Below are 19396 nucleotides of genomic sequence, written 5' to 3'. Positions count from 1 at the left end.
CCTTCATTCAGTACATACGACTATATACAGGGACCTACTGTATAGCACAGGAAACTCTACTCAAATAACTCTGCTCTAATAACCTAAATGAGAAAAGAATCTGAAAAAGAATAGATGTATGTATATGTATAAATGAATCACTTTGCTATAAATCTGAAACTAACTCAACATTGTAAATCAGCTATAATTCAAGATAAAATAATTTTTTTAAAAAAGTCTCTGCTCTAATACTTGATGTAACAAATACACCTCTGTTTCATCCTTTCTATCACTTACAGAGAAAATATACAATAAATACACTTTGACCAAATTAAATAGTGTTCACCTGGAACATGATCCTCTTGAATTTTGTTGATGTTTGTTTTTAAAAAATCAATTTGACATGCAAAATAGAAGTTCAGTTCAGTCATTCAGTCACGTCCGACTCTTTGAGACCCCATGGACTGCAACCCCATGGCCTCCTTGTCCATCACCAACTCCTGGACTTTACTCAGGCTCATGTCCATTGAGTTAGTGATGCCATCCAACAATCTCATCCTCTGTCATCCTCTTCTCCTCCTGCCTTCAATCTTTCCCAGCATCAGGGTCTTTTCAAATGAGTCAGCTTTTCGCAGCAGTTCGCCAAAGTATTGGAGTTTCAGCTTCAGCATCAGTCCTTCCAATGAATATTCAGGACCAATTTCCTTTAGAATGGACTGGTTGGATCACCTTGCAGTCCAAGGGACTCTCAAGAGTCTTCTCCAACACCACAGTTCAAAAGCATCAATTCTTCGGCGCTCAGCTTTCTTTATAGTCCAACTCTCACATCCATACATGACTACTGGAAAAACCATAGCTTTGACTAGACAGGCCTTTGTTGGCAAAATAGAAGTAAATGTAAACAATTCAAAGGCTGGCCTGGTAGGAATTGACTTCAAATGTAATCATACGTCTTTCTATTTACGAGAAAGCTCTGTAACTACTCTTAAGCATCTAACATATTTCCCTTAGACCATCTGAGTATCCATCGTCATTGTCCCTTGGGTGTGGAGGCTCATCAATCATTCCTTCCTGCAACTAGCTTGTTGCTAAAGCAATGGGGGATTTTTGTTGTTGTTGTTGAATTTGTGTGTGTGTTTGGCCGGTTTTTTTCCTCCACTGTAGAGTCTCTGGGACCATCTGGGGTCATTTCTTATCTGAAATAAATCACACTAACTGGCAGTTTTGCCTCCAGACTCTGGTCCTTGCAAGAGGTTCAAACACTGTAGTGACATCCATTTCTCCCATCTACATCTTTGACAACATAATTGGTGGATGCTTCTGAGTGGATTCAACTTATTCACATTTGATTTCAAGACTCTTTATCAAATTATCCTATTTATATCACTTACAGGTCTATTCACGAGTTCTTTCCCTGCCAACTATGCAAAAGACATTTGGTTTTCTTCTCCCTGCTCCAATTTGTCATCAAAGGCTTCTGCTCTCTCTACCTAAGATCCAAAAATTCTTATTTTTATGCAAAATTCATCTCTAAGCCCACAACCTCCAGGAAACTCATACCAGCAATGATGTGAAGTCATATCTGTCCAACTAAAGAGGGCCATTTGAACATTTGGTCTTCAACAAGGCAGAAAAACCAATGGACAGTGATCAATCATTAGTTTTTTCCACTGGAACTGTAAGTGCTGCCATGCTGTGTGGGAGGCCTAGCCTCGTGGTAATTCTATACATATATGTAGTGCTTGAACATCTCTGAAATACTTTCTCTGGCACCACTTTCTCTACTGTTTCATTTAGTGTAATGCCCTCCAAATCCATCTGTTTTGCTGCAAATGGCAAATTTTAGTTCTTTCTATAGCTGAGTAAGACTCCATTGTGTATATATGCCACATCTTCTACATCCATTCATCTGCTGATGGACTCTTCATTTGCTTCCATATCTTGGCAATTGTAACTAATGCTACTATGAACACTGAGGTGCATATATCTTTGCAAATTAGTGTTTTTACTGAAGTCTGGTTGATTTATAATATTATGTTAGTTTCAGGTGTGCATTCAGGATCCAATGTTTTTATAGATTATACTCCATTTAAAGTTATTACAAAATAATGGCCATATTTCCCTGTGCTGTATAGTATGTCTTTTAGCTTGTTTATTTTAAACACAGTAGTTTGAGTGTCTTAATCCTCTACCCCATCTCACCTTTTCCCCCTTCCTCCTACCCACTGGTAACCACTAGTTTGCCCTCGATATCTGTGAGTCTGTTTCTGTTCTTTTTCTATAAGTTAGGCTATGAGGACTAAACAGCTGTAACATCAAGCATTGACTTCTCTCAACGATCAAATCAGTTTCCTCTGTTGATGGTCACACAACGTACCACCAGTAGGCAAGACTCTGGTGTTAAAGGGGCAAGTTGAGGTCAATGAGGATGAAAGAACATATTAATAGTTGGGGACTCCCCTGGTGGTCCAGCAGGGACTCTGAGCTCCCAGTGCAGGGGGGCTGGGTTCCATCCCTGGTCGGGGAACTAGATCCCAGATACTGCAACTAAGAGTTCCCATGCTGCTAGGTCCCATGTGTCACATCTAAGACTTGGCGCTGCCAAATAAATTAAGAAAAACAGTTAGTACCAACTCATTTCAATGCTGAGTAAATAGCTGAAGTGCCTCTCATGAGTGGATGAGAAGGATAACCTAAGAAATCTCTGTGGGTGAATGGTTGTGTTTAATGAAAAAGGATGACTTTAATCACTTTGTACAAATTTCTGTAAAAGCATTCTCCAATTCAGAATTTTTACAAATTCAACCGGGCTATAACCCTCAACAAATTTTAACAATGAGTTTTTACTCTATGCAAATCTTTCAAATGAGCATCTTCCCTAGCTATAAACACAAAGAGGAAGGTACAGGGATTTGAATCTAACTATAGTTTCTTCTACAAAGGATGGTACCATTTTTGCTAGGAGACACTATTTACAAATAAATAAAATGATACATAGGTGGAGGATTTGGCTCTGTTTTTATTTTTATAAAATCAAATGGGTATGCTTTTTCTTTAGTCACTGCTTTCAACCATGCTTTCAAATCTCCCTTTCCCACCCTTAGTGATATGTTGGGCAGACTCCAGGGCTTTCAGTGACTTCAGGTATTAAAAACTCACTCCAGTCACATGCAGTTTGAATCTTTAATCTTTGGTCCAGTGCCAAGTCCACCCCCATCTTTTGATTCTGGTGTTTGCCAGTGGCTCCAACGATCTCCCCACATGCCCATCTTCTGGCTCCTCTAGAGCCCATGTGGTAGGGAAGAGGGATTAGAGAAAGACAGTGTAACGTGTTTGACTTAACTGGTGCAAATATAATCTCCTCTTGGTGATCAACGCCCACTGACATGCTGCGACATCTCTGGCAGGTTCCTCGGCACTCCCTCAGGCCCTACCTTGTCCCACAGGGAGCAAGCCAGACTCACCCACGGTGAAGTTTCATATGTAGCTGGTCTGCAGTTCTCAGGATGACACCACCCTGCTGGTTTGAACAAGTAGGAAAGCCTTTCAGCAGAATCATAAGCAGCAGGAGGTGAAAACCACACTCACACTAGTCCCAAGAAGTGCATCTCAAATGCACAATTGCAAAAGGTAAGGCGCAGTCGTAGCTTCCTTCACAATTAGAAATGGAGTCATTTTTTAAAATATATATAATTTTATTTATTTAGGGCTGTGCTGGGTCTTCGCTGCTGTGCAGCCTTTCTCTAGCAGAGCGGGGCTACTCTTTTTGTGGTACGTGGAATTCTCATTGTGGTGGCTTCTCTTGTTGCAGAGCACGGGCTCTAGGGTGCTCAGGCTTCAGTAGTTGTGCTGCATGGATTTAGTTGCTCCTCAGAATGTGGGATCTTCCCAGACCAGGGATCAAACCCATGTCTCCTGCATTGGCAGCTGGATTCTTTAGTACTGAGCCACCAGGGAAGCTCAGAAATGGAGTCACTTAAAAAAAAAAATAAGATCAAGTCAACCTGAGTGTAAAGCAGACCAGCTATTAGGAAGAGTTAACCCAATGCCAAAGTAAGAGACATTGTTTTTGTGAGCCCAGAGTGGAATGTGCAGATTATCAACCTGGCAGGAGTCTTTTTCCGACAGTCCTGATTTATAGACAGTTATCACGGTTGATGATAAAGAATGTGTCCATCTTTAAGATTCTCTTTTGGTCTTTGCTTTCCTGTGGCTTATCAGTTAGTTACTGATGCAGAAAAAAACCACACTCTACAACTTAATGGTTTTAAACAATAACCATGGATTCTTTCTCACACATCTATGGGTCAGCTAGGCAGTTATGCTGATCTCAGTGGGGCTTGCATATGTGTCCGTGGTCAGTTGGTGGACTGACCAAGAAGGGGAGAGCCCAGGAGGGAAAGCGTTCCACTGGGCAGAGCAGGTCATGCAAACCCTCTCAAGGCTAGATCCCTTTAACATTCCCTTTGCCCAAAATTTATTAGTTCTCTTATTAATAAAGATGATGTATGCTAGATACATGTGGCTTCCCAGGTGGTACTAGTGGTAAAGAACACTCCTGCCAATGCAGGAGACGTAAGAGACACTGGTTCAATCCCTGGGTCAGGAAGATCCCTTGGAGGAGGGCATGGCAACCCACTCCAGTGTTCTTGCTGGGAAATCCCAGAGACAGAGGAACCTGGCAGGCTACAGTCCATGGGGTTGCAAAGTCGGACATGACTGAAGTGACTTAGCATGCATGCATTCTAGATACACACCCTGCATCATCAGAATTTTTTTTTTTTTTTGCTGGAATGAGATAGAGGAAGCAGAAGGGTATATTCTATGTCCCAAAACTACCACACCATCACTTCTGCTGAATTTTGTTGGTCATCCTAAAATCAAATGGTGGGAACATTGGTTCCATCTCTTAATGGGAGGAGCTGCAATGACAAGGATGGAGATTTGAATTCATACCTTGGCAGTGAATTTATCAATCTGCCTTCTGGCCAGTTAGTCACATCTTTCTTCTTTTTAAAAAAGATTTGTTTACTTATTTTTTTTTTGTTTACTTATTTTACTTGGCTTCTTCGGGTCTTAGTCGTGGCACTCAGGATCTTTCACCGTGGCGCACAGACTCTCTAGTTTGTGGCACATGGGCTCAGTAGTTGTGGCACAAAGAAGTTAGTTACTCTGCAGCATGTGAGATCTTAGTTCACTGACCAGGGATCAATCCCCCCACAAAACTCCCCAACATCTCATCCAAATTATAGCATCAACCTCAAAGTTCAGGATCTTATGATTTGCAATATAGTGCAATATTATTCATCCAGTAGAATATCATTCGGCCTTAGAAAGGAAGAAAATTCTGATACATGGTACAACGATGAACCTTGAGGACATTTTGCTAAGGGAAATAAGCTGGTCACAAAAAGACTGCATAATCCCATTTATACAAGGAATCTAGACTGGTCAAATTCACAGGGATGGAAAGTAGTCAGATTCATAGGTGGTTGCCAGGGGCTGGAGAGAGGGGTGAATGGGGAGTTGTTTAATGGTTATAGTTGCAGTTTTGCAAGATGTAAAAGTTCTGGAGATGGGCTTGCACAACAATGTCAATGTACTTAATGCTACTGAATTGTGTACTTAGAAACAGTTAAGATGGTAAATTTTATGTTGCATGTATTATAGCACAGTTTTTTAAAGCAAAAAGTTACAGCAGTTTAAATAAAACAAGACTAATTATACAACTATGATCTTACATCTATAATAAGAGATGAGTCAAGTAGGATAGGAAATTTCCAAGAGCCTCTTTTAACACACTAGTAACCACTGTGCAGTAGTCTCTTCCCCCAAAGAAATCTTGGATCTGAGGTTCTAAGGATACCATCTGGTTCCAATCCCCCAAACTCTGGGATTAAAATAGGGAAAAGAAGACATAATTTTTAGAAATATAGTGAGTTTCTATGCATTGTTGTTGTTCAGTCACTCAGTCGGTCTGACTCTTCGAGACTCCATGGACAGCAGTATGCCAGACATACTGTTAAATCCTATTGTTTCTTTGCATAACAATAGCATTTAAGAACGCCAGGGTCATCTGCAAACTCTATCCTGCTTCACATGATTAATGATGACACACATTCATATTATGTAATACCTCCATCCACTGCTGAAAAGTCACCTGTGCCAACTTCTTTGCATTCTGGGGAACACATATTCCCTATTTATCTTTGCTTTCCAGTGTTCAACTGGTTTTTGATACTCTCATTTTATTTCTCCAGAATTATTTGTTTTCTTACTCTTTTGAGAGGTTCTTAGGTGACATTTCTTGAGAATTCAGATAAATATGTGTCTGCTGAGTTTACCTTGGTCTTTTTTTAATTGGAGTATAATTGTTTGACAGCGTTGTGTTAGTTTCTGTTGTACAACAAAGTGAATCAGCTGTATGTGTACGTATATCCCCTCCTTCTTGGACCTCCTCCCACCTCCCCCATCCTTCTAGGTCATCACAGAGCACGGAGCTGAGCTCCCTATGCTACATCTCAGGTTCCCACTGTTTTACACATGGTGTATATACATCAATCCTAATCTGCCATTTCAACCCCCCTCCCCATCCCTGTCCACATGTCCATTTTCTACACCTATGTCTCTTTTCCTGCCCTGCAAGTAGGTTCATCTGTGCCATTTTTCTAGATTCCACATATATGCATCAATATACAATATTTTTGCCTTTCTGACTCACTTCACTCTGACAGACTCTAGGTCCATCCACATCTCCACAAATAACCCAATCTTGTTCCTTTTTATGGCTGAGTAATATTCCATTGTGTATATGCACGACATCTTTATCCAGTCATCTGTTAATGGACATTTAGGTTGCTTCTATGTCCTGTCTATTGTAAACAGGGCTGCAATGAATATTGGGGTAAATGTGTTTCTTTCCATCATGGTTTTCTCAGGATAAATGCCCAGTAGTGGGATTGCTTGGGGAAGGAAATGGCAACCCACTCCAGTATTCTTGCCTGGAGAATCCCAGGGACAGAGGAGCCTAGTGGGCTGCGGTCTATGGGGTCGCACAGAGTTGGACACGACTGAGGCGACGTAGTAGCAGCAGTGGGATTGCTGGGTCATATGGTAGTTCTATTTTCAGCTTTATAAGGAACCTCCATACTTTTGTCCATATGGCTGCATCAATTTACATTCCCATCAACAGTGCAAGAGGGTTCCCTTTTCTCTATACCCTCTCCAGCATTTATTGTTTGTAGAGGTTTTCTTTCTGACTGGTGTGAGGTAGTTTTGATTTGCATTTCTCTTTTTTAGAGAACCCTTCCAGTAGTTTATAGCAACTGATCTGATTTGCTCTTGGTCAGGAGTCTGCTGATTACCCAACCAGGTTACCATTATCCAACTTTTATGTCCAGAGGGAGGAACCAAAGGAAATTCACTGATCTATATTTGCCTAAAGTTTGAAGCCAGAGCTCATATGTGACTTTTGGTCTCAGAAATCGTTGCAATTGTGAAAGAAAGCCTGTATTTCCTTCGTGGTTTGGCCCCATTTTCCACTTCTTTCAGAACCTTTGCAAGCTCAACCTCAGGCAGTCATAAAAGTCTGGTGAACTTTGAAATCGCTCTACAATTTTTGTTTTTAGGTACTTCTATCATTTTAAGGGCATGGTCTTGCTTGTGGAGAAAAAAATAGAAGCCACAAAATGTTCTCAACACCCTTTGCAAAAAAAAAAAAAAAAGGACCTACACCAAAAATTACAGGTAGCTTTTTAAAGTCTCGTTTCCCTCACTGGGCATTTCTAATAACTATCTTTCCACTGCCTTTGTAAAACCATGCAGGCGTCCCATAACCTAGTGGGACCCTGAACTCTGTCCATGAACGGAGAACAAAGGGAAGGACCGGGGTGTACAGAGTGCAACAGCAAACAAGACTTTGGACTTGATGTGCCTTTTCTTTGGCAATCCATGGAGTGCCTCCTTACCCTCCTGCCTTCACCGGGAGAGACACGGAACCATTTCAGCCCAGAAGGCCACCCACTTCTGCTTGGAGGTTTAGGTCATAACCTTCACTTGAGGACGCCAGAATGACGCCCCTGACACTCTTCAAGCCCCATTTCCCCCAAGATGGCTGTTGTGGGCTAAGCGGTCCAGCAAAAAAAGGGGCAGCTCTACACTGTCCTCTGTCAAGAGTTTTAGGGCCACGAGTCCGGTTGGAATGGACAGGTGGGAAGGCTGGAAGCACTCTGTTTAGACTTTGACTTTATAGTACACTGGACAGAGACGTATGAAATGAAATCTTTACAAAGATTCCAAAGACTTCTTTACCAATCTTTACAAAGACGTATGAAATGAAATCCCTTCACAAAGGGATGGGGTTTGGGTTCTGGAAATCAGTGGTCTGTGCACGGCCTACCCCTGCGTATGAATTTCCTGCAGAGTTGACAGCTCTTCTTAATATGAACAGATGTAAAATCGCGTTGTCCATTTTCCAAAAACGAAGACTCAGGATTTGGGGTCAGCGGGTTGCGGCGTTCAGAAGACTGAGGCGTGTTCCAGGGCTACGCCCCTGCGCACTGTGCGTGCCGCTGTCCCGCGCGCCCCCAACCCCGGACGGCCCGGGCGCGCGCACCGCCCCCAAACCCGGCACAGAGGGGCTGGGCGGAGCAAGGCTGGACGGGGCGGAGCGAGGCTGGACTGGGCGGGGCTGGGCGCGGCGCGGCGCGGCGGGGCGGGGCGAGGCGGGACGGAACGAGGTGAGGCGGGGCGGAACGAAGGTGAGGCGGGGCAGAGTGGGCGGGCGCGCCCGGAGGAGACGGCTAGCTGCGCTAGAGGGAGCTTCTCCCGCTGCCGCCTTCGCCGCGCCCGCCCCCCGCGCTCGCGCCCTCCAGCGCCGCCTCCCAGCCCGCGCCGCCGAGATGGCGGAGGACAGCGAGTCAGCGGCCAGCCAACAGAGCCTGGAGCTGGACGACCAGGACACGTGCGGGATCGACGGGGACAATGAGGAAGAGACGGAGCACGCCAAAGGGTAGGCGCGCCCGGGCTCCGCGCGGACGCCGGCTCCGGGGCGGGCGGGCCCCCGCGTGGCTTTCGCGCTGCTCCGGGGCTGTTGGAGGTCCGGGGGTGCGGATCGCGAGGGGAGCTGGGCGGCGGGGGCGAGGCCGCGGGTGGGCGAAGGGGCGCCGGGACCAGCCACGCCGCTGTCACCCGCCGGCCTCGCGCGTCCGCATCCCAGCCGGCGTGTGACTTGGCGGCACCGAGGGGAACGCGACGCCCTTCCCTTTGTGGCGGCCCGGCCGGTGGGAAGTGGTTCTCCTCTCTCCTCTCCTTGTCATCCTCCTCCGAAGTCCTCCCAGACCCTCCCACCCCTCCCCCAGCCGCCACCACCCCCGGGATAACGAGCCTCCGATGGCGGGGAGCAGTTTGAGATTTGCCCTTACTGGTTTCCGCGGCGCTGGCCGGGGAGCTGCGGAAAGTTGTGCTGCCCTGGCTGCCTTGCCCCGCGCGGACCCGGGCAGGGGGAACCGGGGGTCCCGGCTGGGTTTCTGGGGTCGCGCAGGTCCGCCCCCGCCGAGCGAGTCCGCATCTCTGGAGCGGTCCCGATCCAAATTTCAACTCAGTCTTGGGGGGTCGCTCCCGCCCACCCGACCAGATCCTGTTTGCTGCTTGATGTCCAAAGACACCCGTTTTAACACCTGATTAGGTTTCTTCTTCCTTTCACTGGCGCCCATTCTCCCCCGCTGCAGACTTAATTCACTTTCCTTTGGGGGGAAAAGATTGCTTCCAGTGAAGGGGGGTATTGAAGTTCTGTTTTTATAAATAGGGGGGTCATTTTAAATCCCAACTTGTGTTTACATTAATTACCCTTTTACCCAGTTGGATTCGAACTATGCTCTGGCGCCCAGCACTTATCCCTTTAGAAGTGAGATTTTGCAAACCATGGTGACTGGCGAAGAAGTGGGTCAGCTTAAAAACATGATAGGGAGGGCTTAGTCACAGATGGCTTATTTATTCAGTTCATGGAGAGGATTCTTTAAATGATTGATGATTTAAAGTGTGGAGTATTTACATTCTATTTAACGTCTGCTTGGAGATTTATTTAAGACAGGAACTTTGAGTTTTAAAGTGTTATAAAATATTAAAAGAGATCAAGAAAGAGAAAAGCTGACTAAATGTATCTTTCATTGGCATGAATATTTTTCAGTGGCAGCTGCAAGTACAGAATGTTAGAATTCTAGTCTGAATATTTTTTTAAAAAGAGAGGAAAGGAAATTCTGCAGACATCTGAGCTCCAGTTCTGTTTATGCAGTGATAGAAATTTGTCTATGATAGATAGCTAAATATAGATATGTTATTGAAACAATGGCACTAGTGCCAGAAATGGGCACAGATGCAAATGTGCTGAGTTACCCCCCAAACTTGAGCACCTGTCTTTCTAGCAAGATCCTTGACAGTCTGTCTTCTCACCTGTTATGTCTGTTTGTTGTTCTTTATCCTTTTGAAGGTTTGATTATGTACTTCTTTGCTTATATAGTCAAGAATGCCCCATGGTACGGAAAATTACTCACCTGTGTAGCGGGTGATGGGGAAGCTGCCGCCAGGAACCTTGCAGTTCCCACGTTCACACCCAAAAGCATATCCATGCCTTCTTCCCAAGGTTTTCAGTTTAGTGCATAGGCACATTAATTATACGTTAGCACAGTTACTCAAAATTAGAGCTGCTCAATGGACTGAAATATTTTCCCCAAGAACAGATAACATGATTTAAGCTTCTAGAAGGAAAAAATTGTTGTAATGGGTTTATTGTAGTCTATTAAAATGTAAGGAGATTAGTAAAAATCCAAGTGGCTGTGCTAGTTGGACCACTTTTTTGGATTTTAATTCAGATGGCATATGCCAAATATGGGGGAGTAATTGTGTTTTATTTGGCTTGGGTACTGATGATATGGCTCAGTGGAAACCTAGATTTTTTTTTCTTCTTAAGTAGCTCAAGTTTATAAATGTTAAAATTTGAAAGACACCTCTTTTCTACACCTGGCCTCTTCATTCTCCACCAGTTGAAATCAGGTGACAAATAATGAGGCTTTGAAGGAATGGATATTTTAAAGGTGAATGATCACTTGGAGGCCACTAGGTGTGGGTCATTCACTAAACAGTACACTTGTGGCCTGAAAGAATTTACATCCACTGTTGAGTATAATGTATTTACTTATTGTCTTACATATATTAAAACTAGAGCCTCAGGAGAAAAGTGTACGTGTGTGCTCAGTCTTGTCCAGCTCTGTGCAACTTAATGGACTGTAGCCCACCAGGCTCCTCTGTCCATGGGATTTTCCAGACAAGAATACTTGAGTGGGTTGCCATTTCTTCCTTCAGGGGATGTCCCCAAACCAGGGATCGAACCCATGACTCCTGCATCGCAGGTGGATTCTTTTAAATTAGCATTTAAGTTGGCAGCAGAACCAAATCTCTCTCCTTGCTTTACAAACAAACACTGACTTTCAAAGTGCATATTTCCTGGACCAATTGATGTGTCTCATCCCCTTTTCACTCAGAGAACTTTCCCCTCATTATTCACTGTGGTGAATAGTTACCAAGAATATTTGCATAGGGAATAAAATAAGCATATATGACAATGTCTTTGTTGGCAGATAAGTGACTGAACTATCCCCTAGGGTAGATCTGAAATAGTTTTGGTATTTGGGGGTTATTCCCAGACATTTTAAATATATTATTTTTCTTAACAAAAATTAAAGATCTGGCATTTGGGAAAGTTTAAAACTTTGAAATTCTTTTATCAGAGACCCTGCAATGGCACCCCACTCCAGTACTTTTGCCTAGAAAATCCCATGGACGGAGGAGCCTGGTAGGCTGCAGTCCATGGGGTTGCTAGAGTCGGACACGACTGAGCGACTTCACTTTCATTTTTCACTTCCATGCATTGGAGGGAAATGGCGACCCACTCCAGTGTTCTTGCCTGGAGAATCCCAGGGACGGGGAAGCCTGGTGGGCTGCCGTCTATGGGGTCGCACAGAGTCGGACACGACTGAAGTGACTTAGCAGTAACCTCTCTTTTCTTATCTCCAATTTAAGGGGAGAATATTGGAAGCTACTCTGTGTACCGTGTCATTAGTTCTGACTTTGTTGTTGATCTTTTCTTCAGTCAACTGTAGGGTTTGTGGGAAGATGCAGAAAATTACTAAAATTCTCAATATATATTTTTTATCATGGAAAACTTAAGGGATAATTCAAAACTGCTCTTTCTGAAATGTGATCTGTTATCTATGGCGCTAGTGATAAAGAACCCACCTGCCAATGCAGGAGACACGAGAGACGCAGGTTTGATCCAGGGTCGGGAAGATCCCCTGGAAGAGGGCATGGCAAGCCACTCTAGTATTCTTGCCTGAAAAATCCCATGTACAGAGGAACCTGGTGGGCTGCAGTCTGTGGAGTAGCAAAGCGTTGGACACAATCAAAGAGACTCAACACACACATACATTAATACAGTAAATCTAAATGGAAAAGTGAGCTAACAACTTTTGCTCAAGCAACCTCCTGATTTGGGAAATAACATTTAAAATGATCAAAGGTTTCCAGCTGAAAGGATGCTATCACTCTGGGGCTCAGAACAAACTTCTTGCAGGGCTTGGCCAAACTCTAAGAAAGTCTCTAAGTATATTGGACACATGCTGTGCTATCTTCAAATTATTTATTAACCCAAGTGTACATGGTAGATATATAAAAGTTAAAGTCAGTTACTGGGTTAACCCAGGGTTTGGAACCAAGTTCAAGAAAGAGATTGGTTGGTTGGTCTACGGTTATTCCTGTTGAAAATATATTAATGACTTTTACTTATTGTAAGAGTAATATGCTTAATGAAAATACAAACAGTAAGATATATGGAGAAAGCAAGTCCCTTAGTCATCTTACTTCTTAGAGATACCACTATTAACCATGTAATTTATTGTTATTTATATTTATATACATATATACATACATATATTTACATAAGTAAGATCATACATTATATAGATGCTTTTGTTATTTTTTATTTTTCACTGTCTCAATCATATATAAACTCAATTATATATGATCATATATAAACTCAATCATACATAAACTGACACAACCATATATAAACATAAATGTTTGTATATTTATGTGCATGTGTGCTCAGTCATGTCTGGCTCTTTGTGACCCTGTGTACTGTAACCCAGCAGGCTCCTATGTCTATGGGATTCTCTCCAAGCAAGAATACTGAAGTGGGTTGCCATGCCCTCCTCCAGGGGATCTTTGTGACCCAGGGATCAAATCCGAGTACCCTGTGTCTCCTGCATTGGCAGGTGGATTCTTTACCACTGAGCCACCTGGGTACCCCTTTATATATTTATATGTGTATGTAAATGTATATTTAACATAAATAGGATCATACTTTATATAGACTCAGATTACCTTGTATTTTGCACTGGCTGTGAGTGTTGTCTGCTAGACTGTTCTGCTATGATGAAAATGTGTGATACAGAGATCACTGGTCACCTGAAATGTGACTAGTGTGACTGAGGCACTGAATTTTAAATTTTATTCCATTTTAATTTGAAACTATTAGAATTTAATAGCCACATGTGGGTCGTGGCCAATGTGTTAAACAGCTCAGATCATATCCTGCCTTTGAATTTTGTAAGCCTTCTTGGTATTCAGAATACTTCCTCATTCTTTTCTTGTGTTTTACAGAATATGTCAAGTTTCCATACATCCTTTATTTTTTTCTCCTCTAATGGTTGAGGAGCTCTATATCCTATTTTTCTTCTTCTGGGAATTACTATTAAGTTTCTAACAAGGATGCTTTTTTCCTGTATTTCTCTGTCAATGTAAAAACTTAACCAATGTCTAAAATATTCTACTACCAAACAAGACAAACGGTATAGGATATTTGGATTTCTTCTTCCTTTACATATCCTAGGTTTTGCTGAAATAATCTGGGATTTTAATTCCATCTGGCTTCTTTTCTTTTTGCCCTTGTATTATATTAAAGCTTTTTTCTTAACTGTTGTGTTATATTCACATCCATAGTTTAAAAAATGTCTTAAACCGTCTTGACAGCTTTACTGTTTTCATTGCTAACCACTATTTCTTATAAACTGCACCTTCTCCTTTCTTCTTTGAGTATTTTCTCATTTAATTTTTTTATTAGAGTGTGTAGATGATATATTTTCTAACCTCCTATATGTCTGAAGATGCTTTTTTTGCATGAGCCAGAGTCTGGATGCAAACATAATTCTGTGATAATCGTTTTCCTTCAAGCTCCGTAAACATTATTTTATTATCTTTTTATTATCTTTAGCATTTAGTGGAACAGATGTTTCTCTGCCTGTCTGCTTCTCTTTCTTTTATAGGCAACCATATTCATTTTCTTTGTTTTGCCTTGTTTTCCGTCTAGAAGCTGCTGGGATTTTTCTCCTCATTTTTCTAAAAACCAAGGGTTTCCGTATCATTTTATCTTCCAGGATCACTCTTTCCTTTAACATCTAACAAAATGGCTCAAGCTCATACATATTCCTGGGGGTCTTGTGGCTACTGAGGTTTTTATGGTCCTCCAGCATGTCCTTGTTGCCCCTGTCTCCCTCATCACTAGCTCTGAATGCTTTGAGTCCTGTAGCATTTCTCCCTAGACTTTTTTTTCCCCCTCACATAATGAAAACCAAAGATGGTATTTAATTGGAATGAGAAGAGAAAACAGATTATAAATTAAAAAATCTGAGAAATACTACAAGTATAATTATATCCAGAAAAACATCATATTTTAAATTATAACTGTCTGACACATCTTTATAATACAATTTTATTTACATTTTGGCTGATTAGTTTCTGATTGCTTTTTTGTGTGAGATGATTTTGTAATATTTCCTTCGGAGGGGTTATGCAGATAATCCAATGTTTCTTTTAACATGGTTGATTAAAATTTGTTTGACAGTTGGATAGTTGGAATTCTTAAGTATTGTTGTTGTTTAGCCGCTTAGTCATGTCAGACTCTTTGCGACCCCATGGACTGCATCACCCCAGGTTTCCCTGTCCTTCACCATCTCCTGGAGCTTGCTCAAACTCACGTCCATTGAATTGGTGATGCCATCCAACCAACTCGTCTTCTGTCGTCCCCTTCTTCTGCCTTCAGTCTTTCCCAGCATCAGGGTCTTTCCAGTGAATCAGGTTTGACTGTAGCCTAAGGCAGAAAATAAGTTCAAATTCAATGTCAGACATCGTTGTTCACCTAAGGGATTCAGTGTCATCCATTCCACTCCACCTCCAATAGGTTGCAGCCTCCTGCAGTGCCCCTCTGAGAGTGGTCTCTTAGTTCTCCCACTTCCGCCTCTTCTCCAAGTTCAAAGTCCAGCTCCATCACCCTTTCTTTCATGACGCTTTCCCCAGTAATTGTAAGTGAGGGTGACAGCCCCTGGCAAAGGCCCTGTGGCCCTTACCCAGTGCATCTTCACCCAGTGCCTCTGCCCCCGTCACACCCTCACCCGTCTTCTCAGCCATCTTCTCAGGCAGACCCTTGTTTTACCGGAAGGAAGCTCTGGCTCACAGGTAAGTGACTTGTCGCAGGGCCACATGGTGCACTGTAGGCAGGAGAGCGGAACTTCCCCATTGAGGGAAGCTACAACTTTCCCTGGAGAGAGACGTGAGCGTCTGTGTCCTGTGCTGCTGTTATTTCGGCTTGACCCGCACAGCTCGACCTGTACTGTAACGAATAGGACTTCTGTATGTCACCCTTGACTTTGCAGGGACCTTCGTCTTTTATAATTAGTAGTATGAGCATATGGTACAAACTTCAAAAAGCACAAGAAGGGTATCCTGTGAGGAGGACTTCTCATTCTGCCAGCCTTGAGTTTCCCTCCCCGTGAGCATCTCCTGATGCCAGTTCTTGACGGGTCCTCTTGGTGGCATCCTACACACGTACAAGGCTGTGGGGTGTGTGCATGTGTGCACAAGCGTGCTTACGTGGAACAGGCATTCACCACCAATGGCAGCATGCCCCTTCATTCCTGCACCCTGAATTGTCACTTAACAGTGTATCCTGGAAATCCATATACATATTTTTGTGAAAGTGAAAGCTGCTCAGTTGTGTCCGACTCTTTGCGACCTCATGGGACTATACAGTCCCTGGAATTCTGCAGGTCAGAATACTGGAGTGGGTAGCCTTTCCCTTCTCCAGGGGATCTTCCTGATCCAGGAATCAAGCCGGGGTCTCCTGCGTTGCAGGCAGATGGATTCTTTACCAACTATCAGGGAAGGCTATTATATATCAAAACCCATGGACCAATCTCATTTTTTGCTTATTTGGCTGCACTGATCTTAGCTCCCCAACAGAGGATTAAACCTGGGCCTTTGAGAGTGAAATCGTCGAATCCTAACCAACCACTGAACTGCGAGGGAATTCCCTCAACCTCATTTTTCCAAAGAAATTTTATTTTTTTATTTAGTTATTTTTATTTGGGGCTGTGCTAGATCTTTGTTGCTGCACTGGTTTTTCTCTAGTTGTGGGCGAGCGGGGGCTACTCTCTAGTTGCAGCGCATTGGCTTCTCATTGCAGTGGCTTGCTTCTCTTTCTCTGGGGCACAGGCTCTAGGGCGAACGGGCTCAGTAGCTGCGGCTTTTGGGCTCTAGAGCACAGGCTCAATAGTTGTGGCACACAGGCTTAACTGCTGCAAGGCATGTGGGATCTTCCAGGGTCAGGGATCGAACCTGTGTCTCCTACTTGGGCAGGTGGATTCTTCATCACTGAGCCCACCAGAGAAACCCTGAACCTAATTTTTTGAAAGACTGTGTACCATCATTGCATGGATGTCCCATTACTCATTTAATCTGTCCCCTGTTCTTGGATCATGAGGCTGTTTTCAATCATTTGTGCTAATGAAACAATGCTGAAACAAGTATACTTGGATGTATAGCACTTCTTCAAAATATTTCTTCATGAATAATTTAAAAGCTGTTCCCAATAACAAGTTTTAGGCAGGCGGTGTGGTGTGTGGAAATGAGTATTAAACCAGGAATCGAAAAACTCCCCTTCAGTCAGATGTCAAAATAGAGGTCAATGAATCTCTCTGGGTATGAGTGTCTTGATTGGGAAATTGAAGAATTTGACTTTCAAATTCATAGGATTTAGCAAGTATGTACTTTGTCCTGAGCCCTGTCCCATCCCTCAGGTTTAAGAACCAGAGACCTTGTGCCTCAGGTACTGTGGGCCCCCAGAGCTCCTTGGATTAACCTTCTGTTTTTCACAGCCCGGAGGTCGGGGGCAGTATAAACAAAGGCAAAAGACAGACGCCTGTCCTGCCTGTCTCCTGATTTGTCCCCACCTTTAAGCTGTCATCCTAGGCATTGCCAGCTGTTCCTTCTCTTTCAGACACGTTTTCTGAGCTCTGGGGGTGTTTCTGTGCTTTTTTACATTTTTATTTTTTAATTTTGTTTTTAAAACATTTATTGAAGTATAGTTGGTTTACAATGTTGTGTTCATTCCTGCTCTATGACAAAGTTATACATGTGTATATTTTTCATATTCTTTTCCATTCTGGTTTGTCATAGGGCATTGAATATAGTTCCCTGTGCTATGTGGTAGGATGTTGTTTTTTTATCCATCCTCTGTGTACTAGTCTGCATCTGCTTTTGCTTTTTTTAAAAAAATGTCCTTGTCTCTTTCTTCTACCATCCCAAAGTGGACCATGACCTCTGGCTCCCTTTTGGATCTGGGCGGTCCTGTCCTTTATGTTTGAGAACTCAAAGTTCACTTTTGTGATTCCCTTTGAAGAAGGCCACCTGCACAGCCTCCACTCGGCCTCTGAACCTTGACTGCCCCCTGAAATCATGTTTTCTCTGCATCTCGTTTCTGGCCTTTGCACTTGGTCTCATATCACAGTCTCATCACTCAGCTCTTCTACTCGAGGTCAAGCAAGAACAGAAACTCTGTTCCAGTGTTTCTACCTGCCCTTTTAGAGGCATCAGTCCCTGGAATCCCTGCAGCCTAGATGAGATCTGGCTATTACCTTCCTGCTGTTGGAGCCTCCTTGCCCCTCCTCACATATTTAACTGCCTGAGATGATGATTTTCCTTCCCTGCCAGGCACATCTTGTCCCTTGCTTCTGCATCAGATTTTTCTGGGAGTGTGGCGGGGCAGAGGGAGCCTAATGTTTTGTTATACGCTGTAACCATGAGGATTTCATCAAAACATAGAACATTCCTTTAATGAGAGAATTGGTTAGGTCCATGAGCATCATTGGAATTATTCAAAAGAGGAAGTATTATTAAAAATGAAAATTGGATCTAGCAAGAGAATTCAGAAATAGGGATATCATTTGAAAAGCACATCAAATTGTGAACTTTGCTGGCACATTAATCTTATTAAATTTAACAGTGGTAATGAAATATTGAAATGAATCACAGCCAGAAAAAAAATTTTTTTTGACTTGTTAATCATCTTCCTTCACTCTGAAAGATCCGGAAATGAAAAAAGTCATAGAAGTGGGAGCTACTGTGTAACTGTGTATGGGCTGATCTTCTATCATAAAAACATTTGTGAGCATGAGTGAGAAAGGCTGTAGGAAATTGGTTAATTTTTCACTGATCTGGACTATCTTGAAGGCTATGCTCTACCAACACCCTCAATCCTTTTTGAAAAACTTGATTTTTCTACTTGTTTTGCTCACCATTTCATCTTGGAGCAGTGTTAAGTGCAATGCAAGCAAATACACTTTTAAGAAATTTGTGGAATATCTGAACAGTTTATATTTAGTTTTTCAGTTATGTGTAATGATCTTAAAGATATACAAACAGTTCTTAGGAGCATTTAAAATATTTCCTCCTTCATTCTGATCTTGGATAATCTGCAAAGACAAGTCTTACTTCACAGACTAAACTTCATGCTGGACTATTTCTGGCCAGTGCGTATTGATAAAATTTTATGATGAGTTAGCAGGAGACTCAAGTTCGATCCCTGGGTAGGGAAGTTCCCCTGGAGGAAGAAATGGCAACCCATGCCAGTCTTCTTGCCTGTGAAATCCCATGAAGAGCCTGGCAGGCTACACTCCATGGGGTTGCAAAGAGTCGGACATGACTGAGCATGTTTCCACAGCCTTATTAGAAGTGGATTTTTGTTTGTTTAATGATTTATTTTTTTAATTGAAGGATAATTGCTTTACAGAATTTTGTTTTCTGTCAAACCTCAACATGAAAGAATTGGATTTTTATGGGAAGCAAGCTTCAAATGTATTAGATAATAATGAAATAATCATGAAAAAAGAAGGCTACTGAGATAGAACCTGTTTTCCCACATTTAGATTATGGTAAAAGCTGAAAGAACTAGAAACTTGGGAACAACCCAATATCCAAAAGGGGGAATTGGTTAACAAACTGTAGACCAGAAACTAGGAAAGGGAATCGTCCA

General features: G+C 42.7%; 1 protein-coding gene across 2 annotated transcripts in view; it reads left to right on the top strand.

The window, feature by feature from the left end:
* Positions 1 to 8706: 8706 nt before the first annotated feature.
* The window catches only part of NMT2 (N-myristoyltransferase 2), a 59418-nt gene continuing 48728 nt past the window's right edge, over positions 8707 to 19396 (top strand). The window contains exon 1 of one of the 2 annotated variants that reach the window (XM_055543884.1): positions 8707 to 8989. In XM_055543884.1, coding sequence (XP_055399859.1) covers positions 8880 to 8989 — 110 coding nt within the window. In that variant the 5' untranslated portion in view covers positions 8707 to 8879. The remainder of the gene's footprint in view (positions 8990 to 19396) is intronic. The other variant, XM_055543885.1, reaches the window with a different exon arrangement.

The sequence above is a fragment of the Bubalus kerabau genome, chromosome 13 (assembly GCF_029407905.1).
Source record: "Bubalus kerabau isolate K-KA32 ecotype Philippines breed swamp buffalo chromosome 13, PCC_UOA_SB_1v2, whole genome shotgun sequence".
Taxonomy (NCBI): domain Eukaryota; kingdom Metazoa; phylum Chordata; class Mammalia; order Artiodactyla; family Bovidae; genus Bubalus; species Bubalus kerabau.
The sequence above is the reverse complement of the archived record's forward strand: the minus strand, read 5'-3'. Positions and strand labels throughout refer to the sequence as shown.